The sequence below is a fragment of the Schistocerca piceifrons genome, chromosome 7 (assembly GCF_021461385.2).
Source record: "Schistocerca piceifrons isolate TAMUIC-IGC-003096 chromosome 7, iqSchPice1.1, whole genome shotgun sequence".
Taxonomy (NCBI): Eukaryota; Metazoa; Arthropoda; class Insecta; order Orthoptera; family Acrididae; genus Schistocerca; species Schistocerca piceifrons.
Window position 1 is genome coordinate 578,346,473 of NC_060144.1, and position 22,268 is coordinate 578,368,740.

Here is a 22,268-nt window from a genome sequence, read left to right on the forward strand (position 1 = left end):
GTCGCTGAAAGCAGACGGGGAGCGGCAGAACCCGTGCGACGACAGAGGCGCAGCTGATTGAGATGCCGACGCACCTCACCAGAGGCCCCCAGAACCAGATACATAGCGCGGCCGAGGCAGCGAAGAATGCTCCCTGCGAGCCAACGCCGTGAACCTCGATAGTTGCGATAGTACACAACGTCGCCTGGAGCAAAAGCAGGTGGCTGCCGCTGCGCAGGAACCTGATGCGGCGGATGGAGCAAAGACATCAAGGTACGATGAGGGCGACCGTGGAGCAACTCAGCCGGCGAGCGACCATCGCGGGGCTGAGAGCGATACTAGGACAAAAAGAGCAATAACGCGTCCTCCCGAGAATGCGACTCTTTCAACTTCAACATCTGTGACTTGAAAGTCCGGACCAATCGTTCAGCGGCACCGTTTGACTGAGGCGAAAACGGCGCGGACGTCAGATGTTGAATACCATTGGCCTTGCAGAATGACTGAAATTCTGCGGACATGAATTGTGGGCCATTGTCGGAAACAATAGTCTGTGGTTGTTATGAGAATGTACGGTCGCAAGGAGACCAGCCTCCGGGCGGCCATGTGGCACTACCGAGAGGGAAGACCATCGTGTTCGGCGTACGGCAATAGCCCATCGTACTGGACCTGCAGCAACAATTTGAGCAGCAGTTGGCACCACCGTGAAACAACGAACTGTTACTAACCGGTTACTTCAGAGACAACTCCCGAGCCAGATGCTCGGTAGCGTGCATTCCACCGACCCCAAATCACCTCTATTTGCGACATGAATGGTATCAAGCAATAGTTCACTAGATGGTTCAAATGGCTCTGAGCACTATGGGACTTAACTTCTGAGGTCATCAGTCCCCTAGATCTTAGAACTACTGAAACTTAACTAATTTAAGGACATGACACACATCCATGCCCGAGGGTGGGATTTGAACCTGCGACCGTGGCAGTCGCGCGGTTCCAGACTGTAGCGCCTAGAACCGCTCGGTCACAGCGGCCGACTCACTGGAGGGCAGGCGGGAGGTCTGTTGTGTTTTCAGGTGAAAGCTGGCTGATTCTTCGTGGGTGTCAATGTTAGACGTGTGTTGGTTAGAAAGAGGCCACCTGAGGGCCAGGAAACAACCCGCCTGCATGCTAGACACACTGGGCCTTCATCTGGGGCTGTGGTCTGGGGTGCGATTGCATATGATACTCTCGTGGGTATCCCACGCATCCTGACTGCAAATCCGTACGTCAGTCTGGTGGTTCGATTCGATGTGCTGCCATTCATAAACAGCTTTCCATGGGTCTTAGAAGAGGATGACGCTCGCCAAAATACGGCTCTTGGCACGCAACGTGGTCTACAGAATGTCGACGTGTTGACTTAGCCTACTCGATCACAAGATCTGTCCCCAGTCTAGAATATGTGGGACATCGTTGGACGACTACTCCAGCGTCATCCACAAACAGCATTAACGGTCCCCGTATTGACTGAAGAGGTGCAGCAGAGCATCCCACAAAATGACATCCGGCACCTGTACAATATAATACATGCACGTTTGTATGCCTGCACTCAACATTCTGGAGGTTACACCGGTTACCAATGTTTCAGCATTTCACATTTGCAATGGATTATCTTATGCTTATATTAAGCTGTGATCTTACAATGTTAATTTCGCTACTGTACGTTATTTTTTGGTGGCGCATTTTTTTCTGTCAGTGTATACAGAAAATCAGAATTTCAATGACAAAATCTGGTACAGGTACAAAACAAGAAATATTCTGGAATGATCTAGTATACGAGGTGTGGCTAGAAAAAATCCGGACTAGTACTGGTGAAACAATAAAATGAATGCAATAAGGCTGAAAGTAGCGTGGCCTGTCACGTGACTCTCGCTCCGCCTACTGCTTGAGTTTCATCTGCCTCCTGCACTCAGTCTGCCCGTGGCGTCTGTTTTAAGTAGTTGACGTTTTGTCTGTGCGTCGAAAAATGTTGAGTGTACAGAAAGAACAGCGTGTTAACATCAAATTTTGTTTCAAACTAGGAAAATCTGCAAGTGAAACGTTTGTAATGTTACAACAAGTGTACGGCGATGATTGTTTATCGCGAACACAAGTGTTTGAGTGGTTTAAACGATTTAAAGATGGCCGCGAAGACACCAGTGATGACACTCGCACTGGCAGACCATTATCAGCAAAAACTGATGCGAACATTGAAAAAATTGGTAAACTTGTTCGACAAGATCGCCGTTTAACAATCAGAGCAGTGTCTGAGTTAACAGGAGTTGACAAGGAAAGTGTTAGGCAGATTCTTCATGAAAGTTTCAACATGAACAAAGTGTCTTCAAAAATGGTTCCAAAGTGTCTCACAATTGAACAGAAGGAACGCCGAAGAATGATTTGTTCTGACATCCTGACGCCGAAGAATGATTTGTTCTGACATCCTGGAAAACATTGAAAGTGATCCCACCTTCTTACAAAATGTTATTACTTGCGATGAATCGTGGTTTTTTACTTACGATCCCGAAACTAAACGCCAATCGATGCATTGGAAAACTCCTGGATCTCCACGACAAAAAAAAGCACAAATGTCAAAATCGAAATTCAAGGCAATGATGATTGTTTTTTTTTTTGACATCAAAGGGATTGTGCACATTGATTGGGTACCAGAGGGACAAACAGTGAATCAGAATTACTACATTAGCGTCCTGGCTACCCTAAGTGAGCGAGTACGGAGAAAACGGAACGATTTGTGGAGGAAAAAGTCATGGATCCTCCACCAAGACAATGCCCCAACTCACAGTGCGTTGTCAGTGAAGACGTTTTTGGCAAAACACAACATTCCCATCGTGGATCATCCACCCTACTCACCTGATTTGGCCCCCTGTGACTTTTTTCTTTTCCCTAAAGTCAGGTCAGCTTTGAAAGGAACTAGATTTGAGACTGTTGAAGCAGTAAAAGAAAAAGCGACGGAAGTAATGTATGGACTTACCGAAAATGATCTGCAGCATTGCTATGAACAGTGGAAAATTTGTATGGAGCGGTGTAGAGACCGAGGAGGAGAGTACATTGAAGGAGATAACATGAAATTGAAAATAATTGTAAATAAATGTTTTTTCCAGCATCAGTCCGGTTTTTTTCTAGCCGCACCTCGTATATGTCATCAGTGGCTGAAGCTGGTTTGTTTCTCAATACTTTGCGAAACTAATACAGTCGACGGCCGCTGTCGCCGAGCGGTTCTAGTCGCTTCAGTCCTGAACCGCGCTCCTGTTACGGTCGCAGGTTCGAATCCTGCCTGTTGCATTGATGTGTGTGATGTCCTTAGGTTAGCTACGTTTAAGTAGTTCTAGGCGACTGATGACCTCAGCTGTTAACTCCCATAGTGCTTAGAGCCATTTGAAACATTTTTAATACAGTCACAGCGACAACACTGCCAATAACGAATAAAATTAAGTCACTCTAAAACATAACGCAAAGCGGAAGCTGCAAGCACTGGAACAATACTGATATCCGCCTCTTTCGATTGGAATTGTTACAGAAGTGCTTACCATAATTGGATTCCGAACAATATCATTGTCTATACGAAACCTATACGAACAAGGTATTGTGTAAGAAATTGTATGAAATAAAAGTAGCCAATGAGAAATACTGTTAACGGTGAAGAGATAAAATGAAAGCAGTTGACTAAATCGCAGGCTCCTCGACTGAATGAATTGGTTCGTTTTCTAGTTTGTGAGAGGGAAAGGATAAAATGTGAAATTACTTCTAATTTTTATTTGTCCATGTTGATGAGAATTTAAAATGGTGGAAGTACGTTTTGGGACCTCCTGAAACAACTTCGTTTAGCCACATTTTCACTTTTAATCGTTGCAAATGATTATCTGAGTTTGTGTCTAACTAGTGTGCACTGCCAATTATATGAGCTACAGAATATGCGACATTCTTATTGTGATAGTTGTACAGGGTGTTTAAAAAGGAACACTAGCTGATGAACAAAGACTAAGCCCAAACGTAGTTAAGAGTGAGCTGCGTTAAGCGATTCGTGTAACTGAATATAACGATGTACGTTGTTACATACACGTGGTAGCGATTTCTCAAAGGTATTTGAGAACATTATAAGGGTGCGTTTTTGAAGCACCACCCTTATCGCATGATTTCTAGATCACTTCTGCAGGAAATCAATAGCGGAAAATGTTATGGTGTTTTTGGCTACATGAGCCGTGATGTCATGGTGAAACCTAGTCTAAAACGCATTAGCTTAGTCTTCATGTATGATGTCTACAAATTATTGGTTCATCTGTATGTAGTACTTATTGTTCACCGTGCCAAGAAAGGGCTCGATGAATTTTGGGGCCGACCGGGGTGGTCGAGCGGTTCTAGGCACTACAGTCTGAAACCGCGCGACTGCTACGATCGCAGGTTCGAATCCTGCCTCAGGCATGGATGTTTCTGATGTCCTTAGGTTAATTAGGTTTAAGTAGTTCTAAGTTCTAGGGGACCGATGACCTCAGAAATATGTCCCATAATGCTCAGAGCCATTTGAACCATTTGATGAATGTTGGGCTGTGTGTCACTGAACATCAAACATATACTCCCTTTTTGCTCAGAAGGGCTCGTAAAACTGGCATGACTTTTCAGTAGCCCAAATTTGTAAATTCTGTACATATACGCATCCATCAAACTGACAGTACGTTCTTCCAAATGTACCATTATAGACAATGTGTACCACTCACAGAAAGCTAGAGTTTTCATTTGTCTTAGTTAAGAGAACATCAAGATTTCCAATTCTGCACGGGTACATATTTAGATGCTATTGAAATGCACGTAGCTATGTACAGACAGAAATAGCTCAGGCATGACACAGATTGTTGAACGCAAGGAATACGCAGTGCTTTCATTGATCAGCTAAGTTGGTTTGGACGGGCCGCTGTCGCCGAGCGGCTCTAGGCTCTTAAGTACGGGGCCGCACTGCTGCTGCTGTCGCAGGTTCAGTCCTGCCTCGGACATGGATGTGTGTGTGATGTCTTTAGGTTATTTACGTTTAAGTAGTTCTAAGTCTAGGAGGCTGACCTCAGATGTTAAGCCCTATAGTGCTCAGAGTCATTTGAACCACTTTTTAGCTGGTTTGAAACTTTCTCACAGATCAAAGTTACGTGCTGGGGCTTTGCCCATACAGCCACACAGTTTGAATCTGCCACGAAGTTTCGAATTAGCGCACACTCGGCTCCAGAGTTTTGGGATCATATGTAGTACCTGAAAGCAAGGGGAAACTACAGACGTAATTTTTCCCGAGGACATGCAGCTCTACTGTATGATTAAGTGATGATGGCGTTCTCGTGGGTAAAATATTCCGGAGGTAAAATAGTCCCCCATTCGGATCTCCGGGCGGGGACTACTCAGGAGGACGTCGTTATCAGGAGAAAGAAAACTGGCGTTCTACGGATCGGAGCGTGGAATGTCAGATCCCATAATCGGGCAGGTAGGTTAGAAAATTTAAAAAGGGAAATGGATAGGTTAAAGTTAGATATAGTGGGAATTAGTGAAGTTCGGTGGCAGGAGGAACAAGACTTTTGGTCAGGTGATTACACGGTTATAAATACAAAATCAAATAGGGGTAATGCAGGAGTAGGTTTAATAATGAATAAAAAAATAGGAGTGCGGGTTAGCTACTACAACAGTATAGTGAACGCATTATTGTGGCCAAAATAGACACAAAGCCCATGCCTACTACAGTAGTACAAATTTATATGCCAACTAGCTCTGCAGATGATGAAGAAAAAGATGAAATGTATGACGAGATAATTTTCGTCTCCCTTCACTACCTGAATAATTTCTTTTAATAGTCGTGGGTGACTGGAATTCGTCAGTAGGAAAAGGGAGAGAAGGAATCATAGTAGGTGAATATGGATTGGGGGGAAGGAATGAAAGAGGAAGCCGCCTTGTAGAATTTTGCACAGAGCATAACTTAATCATTGCTAACACTTGGTTCAAGAATTATAAAAGAAGGTTGTATACCTGGAAGAATCCTGGAGATACTAAAATGTATCAGATAGATTATATAATGGTAAGACAAAGGTTTAGGAACCAGGTTTTAAATTGTAAGACATTTCCTGGGGCAGATGTGGATTCTGACCACAATCTATTGGTTACGAACTGCATATTGAAACTGAAGAAACTGCAAAAAGGTGGGAATTTAAGGAGATGGGACCTGGATAAACTGAAAGAACCAGAGGTTGTAGAGAGTTTCAGGGAGAGCATAAGGGAACAATTGACAGGAATGGGGGAAAGAAATACAGTAGAAGAAGAATGGGTAGCTCTGAGGGATGGAGTAGTGAAGGCAGCAGACGATCAAGTAGGTAAAAAGACGAGGGCTAATAGAAATCCTTGGGTAACGGAAGAAATATTGAATTTAATTGATGAAAGGAGAAAATACAAAAATGCAGTAAATGAAGCAGGCAAAAAGGAATACAAACGTCTCAAAAATGACATCGACAGGAAGTGCAAAATGGCTAAGCAGGGATGGCTAGAGGACAAATGTAAGGATGTAGAGGCTTGTCTCACTAGGGGTAAGATAGATACTGCCTACAGGAAAATTAAAGAGACCTTTGGAGAGAAGAGAACCACTTGTATGAATTTCAAGAGCACAGATGGCAACCCAGTTCTAAGCAAAGAAGGGAAGGCAGAAAGGTGGAAGGAGTGTATAGAGCGTTTATACAAGGGCCATATAGTTGAGGACAATATTATGGAAATGGAAGAGGATGTAGATGAAGACGAAATGTGAGAAAAGAGTTTGACAGAGCACTGAAAGACCTGAGTCGAAACAAGGCCCCGGGAGTAGACAACATTCCATTAGAACTACTGATAGCCTCGGGAGAGCCCATCATGACAAAACTCTACCATCTGGTGAGCACGATGTATGAGACAGGCGAAATAGCCTCAGACTTCAAGAAGAATATAATAATTCCAATCCCAAAGAAAGCAGGTGTTGACAGATGTGAAAATTACCTAACTATCAGTTTAATAAGTCACAGCTGCAAAATACTGACGCCAATTCTTTACAAACGAATGGAAAAACTGGTACAAGCCGACCTCAGGGAAGATCAGTTTGGATTCCGTAGAAATGTTGGAACACGTGAGGCAATACTGACCTTACGACTTATCTTAGAAGAAAGATTAAGAAAAGGCAAACCTACGATTCTAGCATTTGTAGACTTAGAGAAAGCTTTTGACAATGTTAACTGGAATACTCTCTTTCAAATTCTGAAGGTGGCAGGGGTAAAATACAGGGAGCGAAAGGCTATTTACAATTTGTACAGAAACCAGATGGCAGTTATAAGAGTCGAGGGTCATGAAAGGGAAGCAGTGGTTGGGAAAGGAGTGAGACAGTGTTGTAGCCTCTCCCCGATGTTATTCAATCTGTATATTGAGCAAGCAGTAAAGGAAACAAAAGAAAAATTCGGAGTAGGTATTAAAATTCATGGAGAAGAAGTAAAAACTTTGAGGTTCACCGATGACATTGTAATTCTGTCAGAGACAGCAAAGGACTTGGAAGAGCAGTTGAACGGAATGGACAGTGTCTTGAAAAGAGGATATAAGATGAACATCAACAAAAGCAAAACGAGGATAATGGAATGTTGTCAAATTAAGTCGGGTGATGCTGCGGGAATTAGATTATGAAATGAGACACTTAAAGTAGTAAAGGAGTTTTGCTATTTAGGAAGTAAAATAACCGATGATGGTTGAAGTAGAGAGGACATAAAATGTAGACTGGCAATGGCAAGGAAATCGTTTCTGAAGAAGAGGAATTTGTTAACATCGAGTATAGATTTAAGTGTCAGGAAGTCGTTTCTGAAAGTATTTGTGTGGAGTGTAGCCATGTATGGAAGAGAAACGTGGTCGATAACTAGTTTGGACAAGAAGAGAATAGAAGCTTTCGAAATGTGGTGCTACAGAAGAATGCTGAAGATAAGGTGGGTAGATCACGTAACTAATGAGGAGGTATTGAATGGGATTGGGGAGAAGCTAAGTTTGTGGCACAACTTGACTAGAAGAAGGGATCGGTTGGTAGGACATGTTTTGAGGCATCAAGGGATCACAAATTTAGCATTGGAGGGCAGCGTGGAGGGTAAAAATCGTAGAGGGAGACCAAGAGATGAATACACTATACAGATTCAGAAGGATGTAGGTTGCAGTAGGTACTGGGAGATGAAGAAGCTTGCACAGGATAGAGCAGCGTGGAGAGCTGCATCAAACCAGTCTCAGGACTGAAGACCACAGAACAACAACAACATGTAGTACCTACACTTTGATCTACCACTTTGGTAGGAGCCCCTCACGCATCTTGTCTTTTGAATATATTGACGGTGAGCGTGACTGGGTCACCTTTACCATAATTGCCTGCGAAGGAACTCTCACTTCCGTATAAATGGCACACCTAGCGTCCTGGATGACAATGAGTACTCTCCGCCAAACGCGTAACTTATTCCATCGTCAGTATCGTACATGTAATAAAAATGAAATTATCTTGTATAAGGTTGCATCCCTTTTTGGACACCCTGCAGTAAATGGAGCCACAGGCCTGAAACAACAGCAATCGCTACAGATCCGCCTTCTGTCTTTGCTGCAGGGAAACACTTCGCTTTGGTGGAGATGAAGGCGGTGTTGGCAGCCCTGCTCTCGCGCTTCGAGCTGTACCCGAGCCTGCGCTCCGGCCGCAGGCCTGCCAACCCTGAGGGCGCCGGCCGCGACCTGTGGGTGCGCGTCACACCGAGGATCTGGTACAGTGACGACTGACGTCCAGGTCTGCCAACTCTGCGAGTGCAGACCAGACCTCTGGGTGTGAGTCACGTCCAGATGGGACACCGGTGGATGAAGCCATACCTGACACCCTCAAGGGACCAAGCCACGACTTGTGGGTGCCACTAAAGCCAGGGATATGGCACATCGACCACTGCCAGCTCTGAGAACGATGACAGCGACCTTCTGGTGCTGGGCATGGACTGCATCTGGTACTACAAAAGATTATGTCCAGGCCAGCCAGTTTTAGTGGCGACAACCTTGGTACACCTGAGTACACTTGTTGAGCCACACCGATGATGACATTATTTGACCACTGCAGAACTGATACTCTCACCAGAAAAGTACCTGTGCCTAACGGCATAAACACTCGTTTTTCCATGACATGCAATGTTCTTCGGTTTTTTAGTGTGATACCTGCAGTAGCGCGCAGAGAACGTATTAACGCTTCTGACACAGTCATTGTAACGATGTTATCCTGAACATAGATCTGAGAGGATCTTAATAAAAAATATACCTTTAAACCTTAATCTCTTTAGATCCAAGAGTTGTTGACGGACCTTTCACAGTTCCTGTTATTTTAACTATGCCACATTTTATACTTTGGGATAAAGTAAAAGTGCCACAATTGATGAAATGTGATAGGAAGACAGTCTGCAGTGCACAACGTGCAGTTGAACATCTTCCCTTAGAAAATTCCTTGTATTCCCTGTTGGCACCAACTTAAAAAGTGTGAGTTATTAAGAGCTCAAGGTAAGTTCACTCAACAACATATGGTAATCACGCCAGTGAGGAGGAGGTTAAATCATTATCACAAGGGGCATAAAAATCTAAGCCGCCAAGCTGCATTATATTTACTGAGAAATGGTTGTAAATTAACTCAGCTTCATGAAACAAGACTAAATTATCGACATTTCTAACCAAATGGTAAGATCAAGTTTACTGGATGTAATCTTTCGCATACTATCTAATAACGTTTCATGTATGAGGGAGTCACACTTATCAAATCATCTGACACAAAGCCAGCATTCCCAGATTTTCACTTATCACAGTTCCATGCTACGCAGCTTAGTTTCCTCTTGTACAAATAAAATATGCTGTCACCTCATAAAGAAAGGTTTCTCGCTGTTAGCATCATGGTGCTCATGGTTAGGAGTTTGTGCCACAGCGGATACTCGTCACAATGCCGATTTCACAAAGTTAATAAAACTGTTTCTAGCTTCAATGTACTCTATCAAGGCGTTCCTGCTCGTCCGACCTGTGCCTAAATTTTCAACATAACTACCCAGTATTATCAACCGAGCACAGGCAAAGTATCCAAAACCCATTGTCTGCAACACTGACTGTCACTGCGTTGACGCCCAGAAAGTCTTGGGTCACTAGTGACATCGCAGCATGGGGAACTGGCTGCCGTATTTTTAGTCTGTAGTCTTACAAATGAGGGTGAGCTTTCTCATTGACTGCTTAATCTACGATAAACCACCTGCTTTTCTCGTTCTGAACTTGTGGTCACCAGGTTTGTACTGTCCACAGGAAACGTTTGCTGAGATACCTGGCAATTAAACAACCATTCCTCGCAATGCGTTGCCGAAACAAATCCATGAGAGTAAAAACAATCACGAAATGATATCGGTCTGTCTCCTTACAGCAAGTAAGTGCGCTCACACACATTCACAAACATGAATACGTTGATACACATAACTGCGAAACTTTCTCTAAGGATGACTTGGATTCCGAGATAAAGCATCCTGAAGTTTGTGTTCTGAAATAACAGTCTGGGACTCAGCATAGTGAGTTTAGTTGTCTCAAGAAAACAGAAACGCCAAAATGCGCCTAAATCTTTACACGATTTCGTTACGATTCTCAGACACATGCTACTGTTTACCGGACCTCTTCTTCCATAGCTTAATAGCACGGGATAGATTCTATAAGAGAAATAGTTTCCTAATCATTTATTTTTTATAATCTTTGACGGTTTTACTAGGCTGCATCTTAGAAGAAAAGTGCAAGTACAGAATTTCAATGTACTTTTAAATTATAAACATATTGGTGAAATTATTTACTCGTAAAGAAGACTCCTTTTCTCAGTAAATTATTAACTTTTAACAAACTGTGTTGTTGTATTTGTACAGTAAGGTTCTTCGCGTAACAGGAGGAAATGAGTTGTTCTGTAATTACACTCTGTGTTAACTACAAATTATGTCATAATGTAATGGAATCTTTAAAATACATAAAAATAATAAATTCTATTTTTATAAAAGTAAAACTATCGTCCAATTTTGTTCCTAACGTTTCTATAGGGGATACATGTAGGAAAGTTGGTAGGCTCCTAGGCACACAAGACGTAAGCTCTATCTTTCGGTTAACCAAAAAACACGGTAGTCGTTACGCCTGTTTGAGAAAAGTTAACGTACCTCTAATTTACAACACTCGTTGCCATTCAGGAGAAACTACATCGGGGAACCAGTACACACAATATCCAAGCGAAATGCAGAGCACCAACGGGACAGTAAAACGTTGTGTTTTAAAACGTCACTAGACGCTACAGTCTGGAACCGCGCGACCGCTACGGTCGCAGGTTCGAATCCTGCCTCGGGCATGGATGTGTGTGATGTCCTTAGGTTAGTTAGGTTTAAGTAGTTCTAAGTTTTAGGGGACTGATGACCTCAGAAGTTAAGTCAGATAGTGCTCAGAGCCATTTGAACCATTTTTTTAAAACATCAACATATCCTGAACACAGCCTCACGAATAAACATGAAATTAAATTTTACACCAAATATCTTTCCGAAATTTTCAATCTACTGTGACTGTTTCCTAAGGGACAATGTACAGCAATGCCTTAACCCGAGACATCAGCCAAAATGTACGTGGTTCATGGAAGTGGGCTCTCGACCGTGGGAGAGATAAGAGAAAGCAGCCCAGTTGTTTCCGATCCAGCGGGCGCCACTATCTTCACAGACCACGTCATGCCTTGCGGCATGACGACAGCCTTTTCATTCTGACGACGTCTGCGGATATTATCGTCGAAAGCTCGAGCATTTATTCGATTCTTACGTGTTACAGGTGGCGATATTTTTTTTACAGTGGTTCGTTTGAACGCCCAGGTGATCCCTTAAAATAAATGGAAAGTCTGGAAGTAATGTTAGACCTGCGGAGACGGAAGGCAAACTCACGTTCACCTTTGACGGAAAAACAGAAGCGGAAATAAATCACCTACTGATATGTTGTCAACCGTCCCTGTGAGTCTGAGGACCACATACCTCAGCCCACGTCGCAGGGTTTGCCGGTTGCGAGATTGCAGAAGTCTGTGGGCAAGGCTCTTCCAGTAGACATAGGGGCTGATACCAACCACAGTGGCAGTTTGGCTTTAGTGAATACGTAAATACTTCAAGAGGAGCACCGTCCCAGTGATGGAAAAGTAGCCCTAATATAGAAATTGAAACACGAAAAGGCTCCAGGACCAAATAATATTCATACCAAAAGCGCGAAAATTGTTCCACTCGTAACCGTACGGCTTAAGGCTTCATTAATACTGGTCCTAGTGTCCAGCTAGCTGCAAAAGTAGTACAGGGTACGGGATAGTGGTAGGGCAAGCTCTGGGACTAACACACTTGTGAACATTAAGGAAAGACGGCTGGGCGACAGGGAGGGAGGTTATAGAGTTAATCAGTCCCAATTCTAGTATTTGCGAAAGGGAAAAGTATTGATGACGCTGTCTAGAAGTTATTGAAACGATAGAAACATGTGATAAAAATACCAATCTCTGGTACTAATGAACATCGCGGACGCAATTTAACGATTTATGGCGGTCCGCATTGTTCCGCGGATCCGAGAACAATAGATAAGCCTGTCTCTGTACTACAGTTTCACCAACTGTTGTAGGATAGAGAATGGACGGCCTGAGTACAAAAAGTTATTAAATTTGAAATATGCCTGTTAAATAGCCACTTTCAGTATTCAGTTTCATTATTTCTTTACTTCGCGAAATAGTTGTCGCAGCGTTAGTACAAATATGATTCAGTACCCAGTATCGGCTACAAACACGGTATCGTTATAGGTTTAGTCTGTGAGGATTTTGGAAGCATGCTTTGCGGTGCTTACAGTAGTACAGGTCAAAGGGCAGGGGTTCAAACAAATTCTGTTGGCTGCTGCTCTGTTGGCTGGTCTGGTGTCGACAGCAATGAGGCGAGGATGTTTCCAGTCGAATGTGACTATTCGCTGAGCTGTTGTTTCGTGAGATGCTTCAACTTCTTGGGGTCATCCGTAGGCATTGCCTGTCTGTATAGTTATTCCATTAACCATTGTTGAGATGCCTACTTTCGGTGATTAAAAGCCGGCCGCGGTGGTCTCGCGGTTTTAGGCGCTCAATCCGGATCCGCGCGACTGCTACGGTCGCAGGTTCGAATCCTGCCTCGGGCATGGATGTGTGTGATGTCCTTAGGTTAGTTAGGTTTAGGTAGTTCTACGTTCTAGGGGACTGATGACCACAGAAGTTAAGTCCCATAGTGCTCAGAGCCATTGGAACCATTGGTGATTAAATTTTCACTTATTCGCGTTGTGAAATCCTGGAGTTCAGTTTGACATGCCTTTGCTAATCCATTGGGTCTTGGTGACGTCACAAGCCACGAGGCTTGGTACAGAATACGACTTTCGTCAATCCTGAAAGTATTACAGTCAACTCGGCCACACTTCTTTTCAGTTTTACCGTATTAAATTATTCGTACCGTGAAGCGAAACTTTGTTTGTATGATGATTATGCAATTGCATTTACGTAACACGTGCTGTTTGTGGTCTTTATTATTATATTTATTATTACACGTAGTACTCTGTTCATTTGTTTTAACTACCAATTTATATGCAGTCGTAGATAAACATTTTCTGTGTTTGATTTCACTGGCCGTGTATTAAATATACGGCCAGTGAAATCAAAAACACAAAATGTTTATGTACGACTGCATATAAATTGGTAGTTAAAACAAATGAACAGAGTAATACGTGTAATAATAAATATAATAATAAAGACCAATGCCTAACTGCATTACCGCGACCGGTACTTTGTAGCAATTATACTGTCGCTCAATGCAATATATAGCCTTTTGCTGCACTGGTTCATTCATCCTACGATTACCACTTGCTACTAGGGGGAGTGTAATGAAAACCAAACACCTGCCACAAAGGGATCATGGAACAGATCGGTTGATAGGCAGTTACCACATACTTTGTAAGTAGGCTGTTTAGGTTTTTTTATTGGTAACGCCACCTCTGTATGAAAATCACTGGCTGTGCTGTGGGCAGTCTGTGTCTGCTTTGCATTGTTGTAATACTCGCCATTGTAGTGTTGGGCAGCTGGCTGTGAACAGCGCGTAGCGTTGCGCAGTTGGAGGTGAGCCGCCAGCAGTGGTGGATGTGAAGAGAGAGATGGCGGAGTTTTGTAATTTGTCATGAACTGCTATATTTATATATGATGATATCAAGGTAAATACATTGTTTGTTCTCTATTAATATCTTTCATTTGCTAACTATCCCTATCAGTAGTTAGTGCCTTCCATAGTTTGAATCTTTTATTTAGCTGGCAGTAGTGGCGCTCGCTGTATTGCAGTAGCTTGAGCAGCGAAGATTTTTGTGAGGTAAGTGATTTGTGAAAGGTATAGTTTAATGTTAGTCAGGGCCATTCTTTTGTAGGGAATTTTGAAAGTCAGATTGCGTTGCGCTAACAAAATATTGTGTGTCAGTTTAAGCACAGTCATGTATAATTGTTTAAAGGGGACGTTTCATATGTCGACCCTTAGCCGAGGATACCTCACTGGAATCTTCTGATTCTTTTTTTCTTGTAGTTTGTGTAATTAGTGTAGCTTTAGTTTATTGCTAGCGCGTAATTGTAGAGAAAATCTCCTTTGTAGTTGCAGTCTTTCATTGTTGTACAGTAAAACAGTTGTGACATGCATGTAGATTTGCACCAAGTATTTCGCAGCTGCAATTAACTAGTTATTATTTTCAGTGTTATGTTAATGTGTTCTCTTATTTTTGCTCTTCAAATTGTGCTTTTCTGTGTTATCGTGAAATTTTGTGGCAATAATGGCGTGTGAAAAACGTAATACTAGGCTCCAAAGTAAATTGAGAAATGACAGTGAAGACGAAAGCAGTGTGTTAGCGCCACCGAGTAATGAATTCACTGATGTTCAAAGTAGTAATTTGGTAATTGTGCATAGGGAAATGGAGCGGGCTGCAAACAATGGTGTAGACAGTGAAACAGGTAGTGAACAGGGAAGCATTATCGATCGATCGCTCGGCAACAGCTCGCCTCAGGAATCCGAAATGACAGGACACAATTTCGCAAATACTGTAGATTCAGGTTTTGGATCCTCACCGTTTTCTCAAATAAGTCAAGACACATTTTCTGCTTGTCAAAATGTGAATGTTTCCGGTGCAAATTCACTGCCGAAAAGCACTGAGGAACATGTTCCAGACACCAGTGCATTGTTATTACAATTAATACAGCAAATGGGACAAACACAGCAAAAGCTTCAAAAGTTAGACACAATGGAACAAAATCTTCGAAAGTTAGACACAGTGGAACAAAATCTTAAAAAGTTAGACACAATGGAACAAAATCAGAGACAAACACAGCAACAGTTAGACACAATGGAACAAAATCTTCAAAAGTTAGACACCACACTTGAACAAACACGTGAAGACTTAATTACTGAGTTACATAACATTGAATCGAAATGTCAAAAAGTCTGTAATGACGTAAAAACACAAATTTGTGAGCATTTTCAACCTATTTTTTCGCGGCATGAAAATGCATTACAGAATCACGAAGCAGCCGTAAAAGAACTGCAAGCCATTGTTCATGAAAATCATGAGACCTTGTGGGCTAAAATTGACTCAGTTGCATCTACCGATTCGGTTACGCAACTTGCAATAACTCAGGAAAACTTAAAGGACACAGTAGATTCGATTTCAACACAAATGGACACTCTGAAACTTGGTTCAGAAAAACACACTAAGGAAATGTGTTCACTATCGGAGAAAGTAGCCGAACTTTCGGATCAGGTCACTAACTTATCTACAAAGGTAGATGATGATCTGAATGACACAAGACCTGTAGCCTTCACTGACACAGAAGAGTATGAACAAATTAGAAAATTCAAACGGAATCAAAATCAAATCAATACACAGTACAAAAGAGAAATCCGGGAAGTACAAGATCAGCTGACACAGGTAATACAAGAATTACGTATTTCAGAGGATACTCGCGCCCCAATACGGGAAGAGGGACACAGAAATACGGAACAGCCACAAAATAATAACACAGGGCATTTCGAAAGTTATGAAAGAAATTGGCAATGTGCACCGAATTTTGAGATGGAACGGCCGACACGACCTAACAATGACCGATATGCGACTCGCCGACATGATGATTTTGACTATAAGCTGTTCATTACTACACGCAAATTCAAAACATTTAAGAATTCTGGCAACGACATTCATCCACAAGCATGGCTCCATCAACTCTCACATTGTTTTCCTCCCAACTGGTCGTTAGAACACAGACTAGAATTTATGTGTGGCTACTTGGAGAATGAACCAGCTGTAAGAATGCGATCGGTAATTCACGATTGCCACAGTGAAGGAGAGTTTTACCATGCCTTCCTCTCAGCATATTGGTCTCAAGCCACACAAGACCGAGTAAAACATGGCATCATAATGATGAAACATTTCGAACAATCTGAATTTTCCAGTCTTATGAAATATTTTGAAGACATGTTGCATAAGAATCAGTATCTTTCAAACCCTTACAGCCCCTCAGAACTCATCCGCATTTGCTTAATCAAACTGCCTGAACATTTACGACATATTATTTTGGCAGGACGTTGCAAAGAAGACATTGAAGCAGTTCAGGGACTTTTACAAGAATTAGAAATTGACACTGACAATCGCGGAACGCGAAACCAGGAACACAACAATTACAGGTCACATCCGTCGCAATTCCGCGATGAAAGAAGTAATAACTTGACACGACAAGGCTATGCTCACAACACAAATCGTGACCAAAACAGACACCACCCGTATGACAACCGTTGGCAGAGTAGTAATAATTACAGGGAAAGATCACCTCTCCGCGGTAGTGACTATCACAGAGACAATCAGAGAAACAGACAATATGGGAACCAAAATAATTATTACTACGGGAGACAGAATAACTTTAGACGCAACGGTCCAGCGCGCAGTTACGATTCAGGGAGAAATTCTCCACCACTTAACCGACAAGAAAGAAACTACAGGAACTACCGACATGACGACAGACGATGTGATCGTAACGACAGACCTGAATTGCATCAGAACTGGCGGGATTCAAACAGAGCAGGGCCTTCTCGTCACGGTGCATTTGTAGAAGTTAGGTCTCCAAATCCCAATAACGACGCGCGCCAACAAAGAGACCATAGGCAATGAGCCACACCGCTGGCTGCCACAAAACGTACTTATGAAACTGACGACGTAGCTGCCGTAGCTAGTAATTACGTAAAAATGGAAGACATTAGGGACATCTTACTCCAAGAACACGACGTCAAACATAACAACATTGCATATACTGTGATTCACATTACAGTAAATGACGTAAAATTTACGGCAGTACTTGACTCTGGCAGTCCCATTTCAGTTATCAGTGAAACAGCCTTTAGCAAATGCAACAAATCGAACGATTGCCCCACACTTCCGTTACGTAAGATTAAATTACAAGGTGCAATCTTTGGAAAAAGTGTAGATGTACGCCAACAAACCAACTTAGAATTCTTTTGTCAAAGCCACAGCTTCTCTACGAACTTTCTTATTGTTCCATTATTGTCGACGGAAATTATATTGGGAGTAGACTTTTTGAATGAATACAAAGCAATCTTAAACTTTCACGATGCTGAAATAACTTTAGAAAAAGAAGGTAAGTCAGTAGCTTTGAAATTTGAAGATTGGCTCTCAAAACCATGACGAAGAAATTAATCGGCTTTACCGCCTGTTAGACAACAGTTCGGAATTTTCGACGGAACTTGACGCTAACAATCATTCTGCAAGTACTGACAGTGATGATATTGACGGCGCATTTGACACTAATAAGTTAATTCAGAACAAAATTCAAACAATTGAGAATTGTAATGACACTGATAGGCAGGACCTTTTTGAGATTTTACAAGCACATTCCACAGTTTTTACTCACAAAACAGGAACAATAAAGGGATTTCAATACGAATTTCTTGTTCGTGAGAATACTAAATTTTGTGTTAGACCATACGTAATTCCAGCACATTATAGGGACCGTGTTAGAACAGAAATACAATCTATGCTTGACGAGGGCATTATTGAGCCTGCAGTAAGCTCATACAACAATCCATTACATGTTGTTGAGAAGAAAAATTGATCGATCAGGCTTGTCTTAGATTCGAGACAAATCAATACGATCATTATTCCTGAAACAGACAGGCCGCCGACGATGGAAGAACTTCTTCAAAATTTTAATGGTGTAAAAGTGTTGTCTTCCATTGATCTCAGATCCAGCTTTTATCAGATCGAACTTCATCCAGAATGTAGAAAATACACAGCTTTCCTTTGTTTCGGCGTTTGTTATCAGTTTCGGAAACTTCCTTTTGGTTTGAACATTTCTTCAGCAGCATTCATTCGCGGGCTAAATTCCATATTACCTGAATTCTTAAAACGTCACATCACCTTTTATGTAGACGATATTCTGATAGCAGAAGCGTCATGGGAACAACACAATCGCATCCTCAACAGTTTGTTACGTATTTTTGCAGAATCTGGAATTACAGTTAACTTGGAAAAGTCTGAATTCGGTAGGACTAAAGTGAAGTTTTTGGGACATATTATTTCTTCTGAAGGCATTCAGCCGGATCCTGAAAAGTTAGAAGCAATCAGAGCCATTCCAGTTCCATCTACAAAAAGACAAGTCCGCAGTTTTCTAGGTCTCGTAAATTTTTACCGTCGTTTTCTGAATGTGCAAATTCTTGTTACACCAAAACTTTGTTCTCTCACTGGAAAAAATACAATTTGGAACTGGGACGAACAAGCACAATTGGAATTCAATTCTTTGAAAGAAGCGTTACTTCACGCGCCAATCTTAGCTCATCCAGATCTGTCACAAGATTTCTGCCTTAGCACGGATTCTTCTAAAGTCGGTCTTGGTGCCCATTTATTTCAAGAAGCCATAGAAAATGACACTACCACTCAGAAAACCATTGCTTTTGCTAGCCGAGTGCTAACAAAATCTGAAAAAAATTATTCCGTTACTGAATTAGAAGCTTTAGCTATCGTTTGGGCATTTAACAAATTCCGTTTCTTTCTTTCTGGTAAGCACGTAAAAGTATACAGTGATCATCGTGCATTACAATTTCTTATGTCTTCAAAATTAAATCATGACAGGTTAAAACGTTGGGCATTGTTTCTGCAAGAATTCCGCTTCACAATAGTCTACATTCCTGGCAAGAAGAACATTGTTGCGGACGCACTGTCACGCGCACCGGCTGGGCTTGAGAAAAGTACCACAGAAGGCTACCTCGAGAAAAATTTCAGTATTCTTTACATTCAGAAAGTCGCCTTTGAAAACTTCATCACCACATCTTTAAAGGACATTGCTCATGAACAAGATAAAGATCCGATTTGGAAAGACATCAAGAGCAAATGGCATGAAAAGACACACACACAGATTCGGCATTATTACCTGGTTAGAAACAACATACTCTTCAAACGCTGCACTGTTGATGACAAGCTATGGGTACTTTGCATTCCAGACGATTTAGTTAATAAGCTCATTTGGTACATTCATTTCAGCTACGCACATTTTGGTCCACGAAAATGTTATCATATTCTTCGAACGACTTGTTATTTTAACAATATGGAAAAAAGAATTCGAAGAGTCTTGTCTATTTGTAAACTTTGTCAAAAGGCGAAACCATCTACTGTCTCACATCGTGCTCCGTTGTTTCCTATTATTCCTTCTAAATTAAAAGAATTTGCTGCTGTTGATCTCTTGGGACCGCTTGTCAGAACATCCAATGGATTTTCGTACGTTCTAGTCGCTGTTGAACTTAATTCAAAATTTGTTTCTTTCACTCCGTTACGTAAAGCCACTGGACGATCTGTATCCAACGCCTTTGTTAAAAATTTCTTACGTGAAGTTGGCCACGTTGCTAACGTCATTTCAGATAACGGACCGCAATTTAGATCTGCTGTTTGGTCACGCACGCTTCGGAATCATAAAATCAAACCTGTTTTTATTTCATTGTACTCACCACATTGCAACCCGTCTGAACGGATTATGAAAGAAATCAATAAGCTTTGCAGACTTTATTGTCACAGAAAGCATCAGCATTGGGACAGATATCTACAATTATTTCAAAATGTGCTGAATGAAATGCCTCATGATTCCACTGCTTTACCACCTACTCTTGTACTGAAGAATGAAGAACCACCGAACAGAATCAGAGAGCTTGTACCTTTCCCGAATACACGTAAACTTCGACACAAAGACATAATTGATTTGGCTCTTAAAAATATAAAATCTGCAGCAGACAAAAGGAGAGAACTACACGGTAAAGCAAATGCAAAGAAATTGTATATTGGTCAGAAAGTTCTCATTAAAGTTCATTCATTGTCACATAAGAAGAAACACTTGAGTCACAAATTCTTTCTAGTTTACAATGGACCTTACAGAATCCGACGTATACCACATGATAATTGCGTTGAAGTTGAAACTCTGCGTACTAGGAAGAGTAAAGGTTTACACCACATTTCACATGTAAAACCGTTTATTGAAAGATAATCTGCTTTTTATCTTTGTCATTGCCATAAAACTTTTCACTTCACATTTCTAGTATGCTTTGTCAGACTTAAGAAACTGTTAATATGCAACAATGTTTGAAGTTAAATATCCAGTCAAGAACCAAGAGAACTTATTGAAACAGAAATGACGAATGCATTGTAATAGTGAACAGACGTCACAGTGTTATTGTGTGTGTACATTCTTGCTTGTTAGTTGCACGATTATGGAACGACTATAAGGCTTACATACTTAGAACATTTACCAGTACTGCTAATGAGATTTTAATGCAACATTTTGGTTTACTTGAAAATATATTCTGGATTTAAAGTACTTTCAGTGAGATACCAGATGGCACAGTGGTTAGTTTATGTGACAGCTACACGATTTTATCACGACGCTACTAATGAGTGACAATTTACAATGTTGCTTTTGCAGTGTTTCTATTTTATATCTGCACAGTTTTCTGTTTTATTCTGGAAAGTAAAACAGGTTTTTGTAGTAACTTTTGTGGTATAGCTACAATGAGACAGCCTCTTCCGTAGCACAACAATACGTTACAGCACAGTGCTCATCACGGCGATAAGCGTAATAACTAAGACATTTATACGCAAAGCATTTCACTTTTGTGTATTATGAGGTAAGTACATTGACTTCTGCAGAACTTAGCTTTCGGAGGACGATAACTACGACACTTCCACACAGATTATGTTGCAACAAGACGCACATTTAGCGCTACAGTACACGTATTTGAGTGATTAATTTTGTACTTACAACATTTATTTTTAAAAATTTTTTAATTACAAAGAAAGTTTTCCGTGATACATTTCATTCCATTGCTGTAATCTGTAACACCTGAGGGTATAATTACATTAATCCTCAGGGGGTACACGCCTACTTTGTGTACCATGTGTGTGGCAACCACAAGGAACCCTAGCTAATATGGTATTTGCTTATACAACTTTACACATCGGTACCATATTTCTCTAACACACAAATTACACAGCTATCTGATCATTTAACTGAGAGATAAACATTTTTTTATTACATCAGTGACAGATGTTTACGCAATTACACAGTTGGATAACTTCACACTTATGAAATTGTATTTTGTCTGTACTTTGTGAAATGCTCATATTTTTTCGGAACCATTGTGATACTATGAGAGCTTTGAATGATATATTTGGTAAGGGAGCATGATTTTAAAGTACATTTGAGGTAGATGACACTATTGAAATGAGCAGAGAATTTTTTTTAGGTTTTGAAATTATTGGAGGAAGCTACGACGATTTTGAGAATTGACTGAGATGTTATGATATTATTACGACGACGATGTGTACTATGCTGTTGAGATATGTTTATGATCAATAAGATGATGCTACCGTATATGAGGAATAAGAAGTATGTTGGAAACCAAGAAGCGTACTTTAAGAGTTATGAAATGTGCGTAAATGCGTGACTGTATCACAATGCTGACGAATATTTTATTTGGACACTTATATTTATAGGGTTTTGTTTCTACACATTTACAACGCAAATTCTCGACCCGTGAAATTTTGTATATGAGACTGTCACAGTAGTGGAAACTGCTGTCGTAAATATTTCCGTAAGAAAGTTAAGTGACCACCTGCACGTAATGCGTCGTGGGCACGCAGCT

The 22,268-nt window shown here is 41.3% G+C and overlaps 1 protein-coding gene across 1 annotated transcript in view; it reads left to right on the plus strand.

Moving 5' to 3' along the window:
- Nucleotides 1–9,277, plus strand: part of LOC124709090 (probable cytochrome P450 6a13) — a 110,564-nt gene extending 101,287 nt beyond the window's left edge. Inside the window, exon 6 of the mRNA XM_047240737.1 lies at nt 8,615–9,277. Coding sequence (XP_047096693.1) covers nt 8,615–8,781 — 167 coding nt within the window. The 3' untranslated portion in view covers nt 8,782–9,277. The remainder of the gene's footprint in view (nt 1–8,614) is intronic.
- The last annotated feature ends 12,991 nt before the right edge of the window (nt 9,278–22,268 follow it).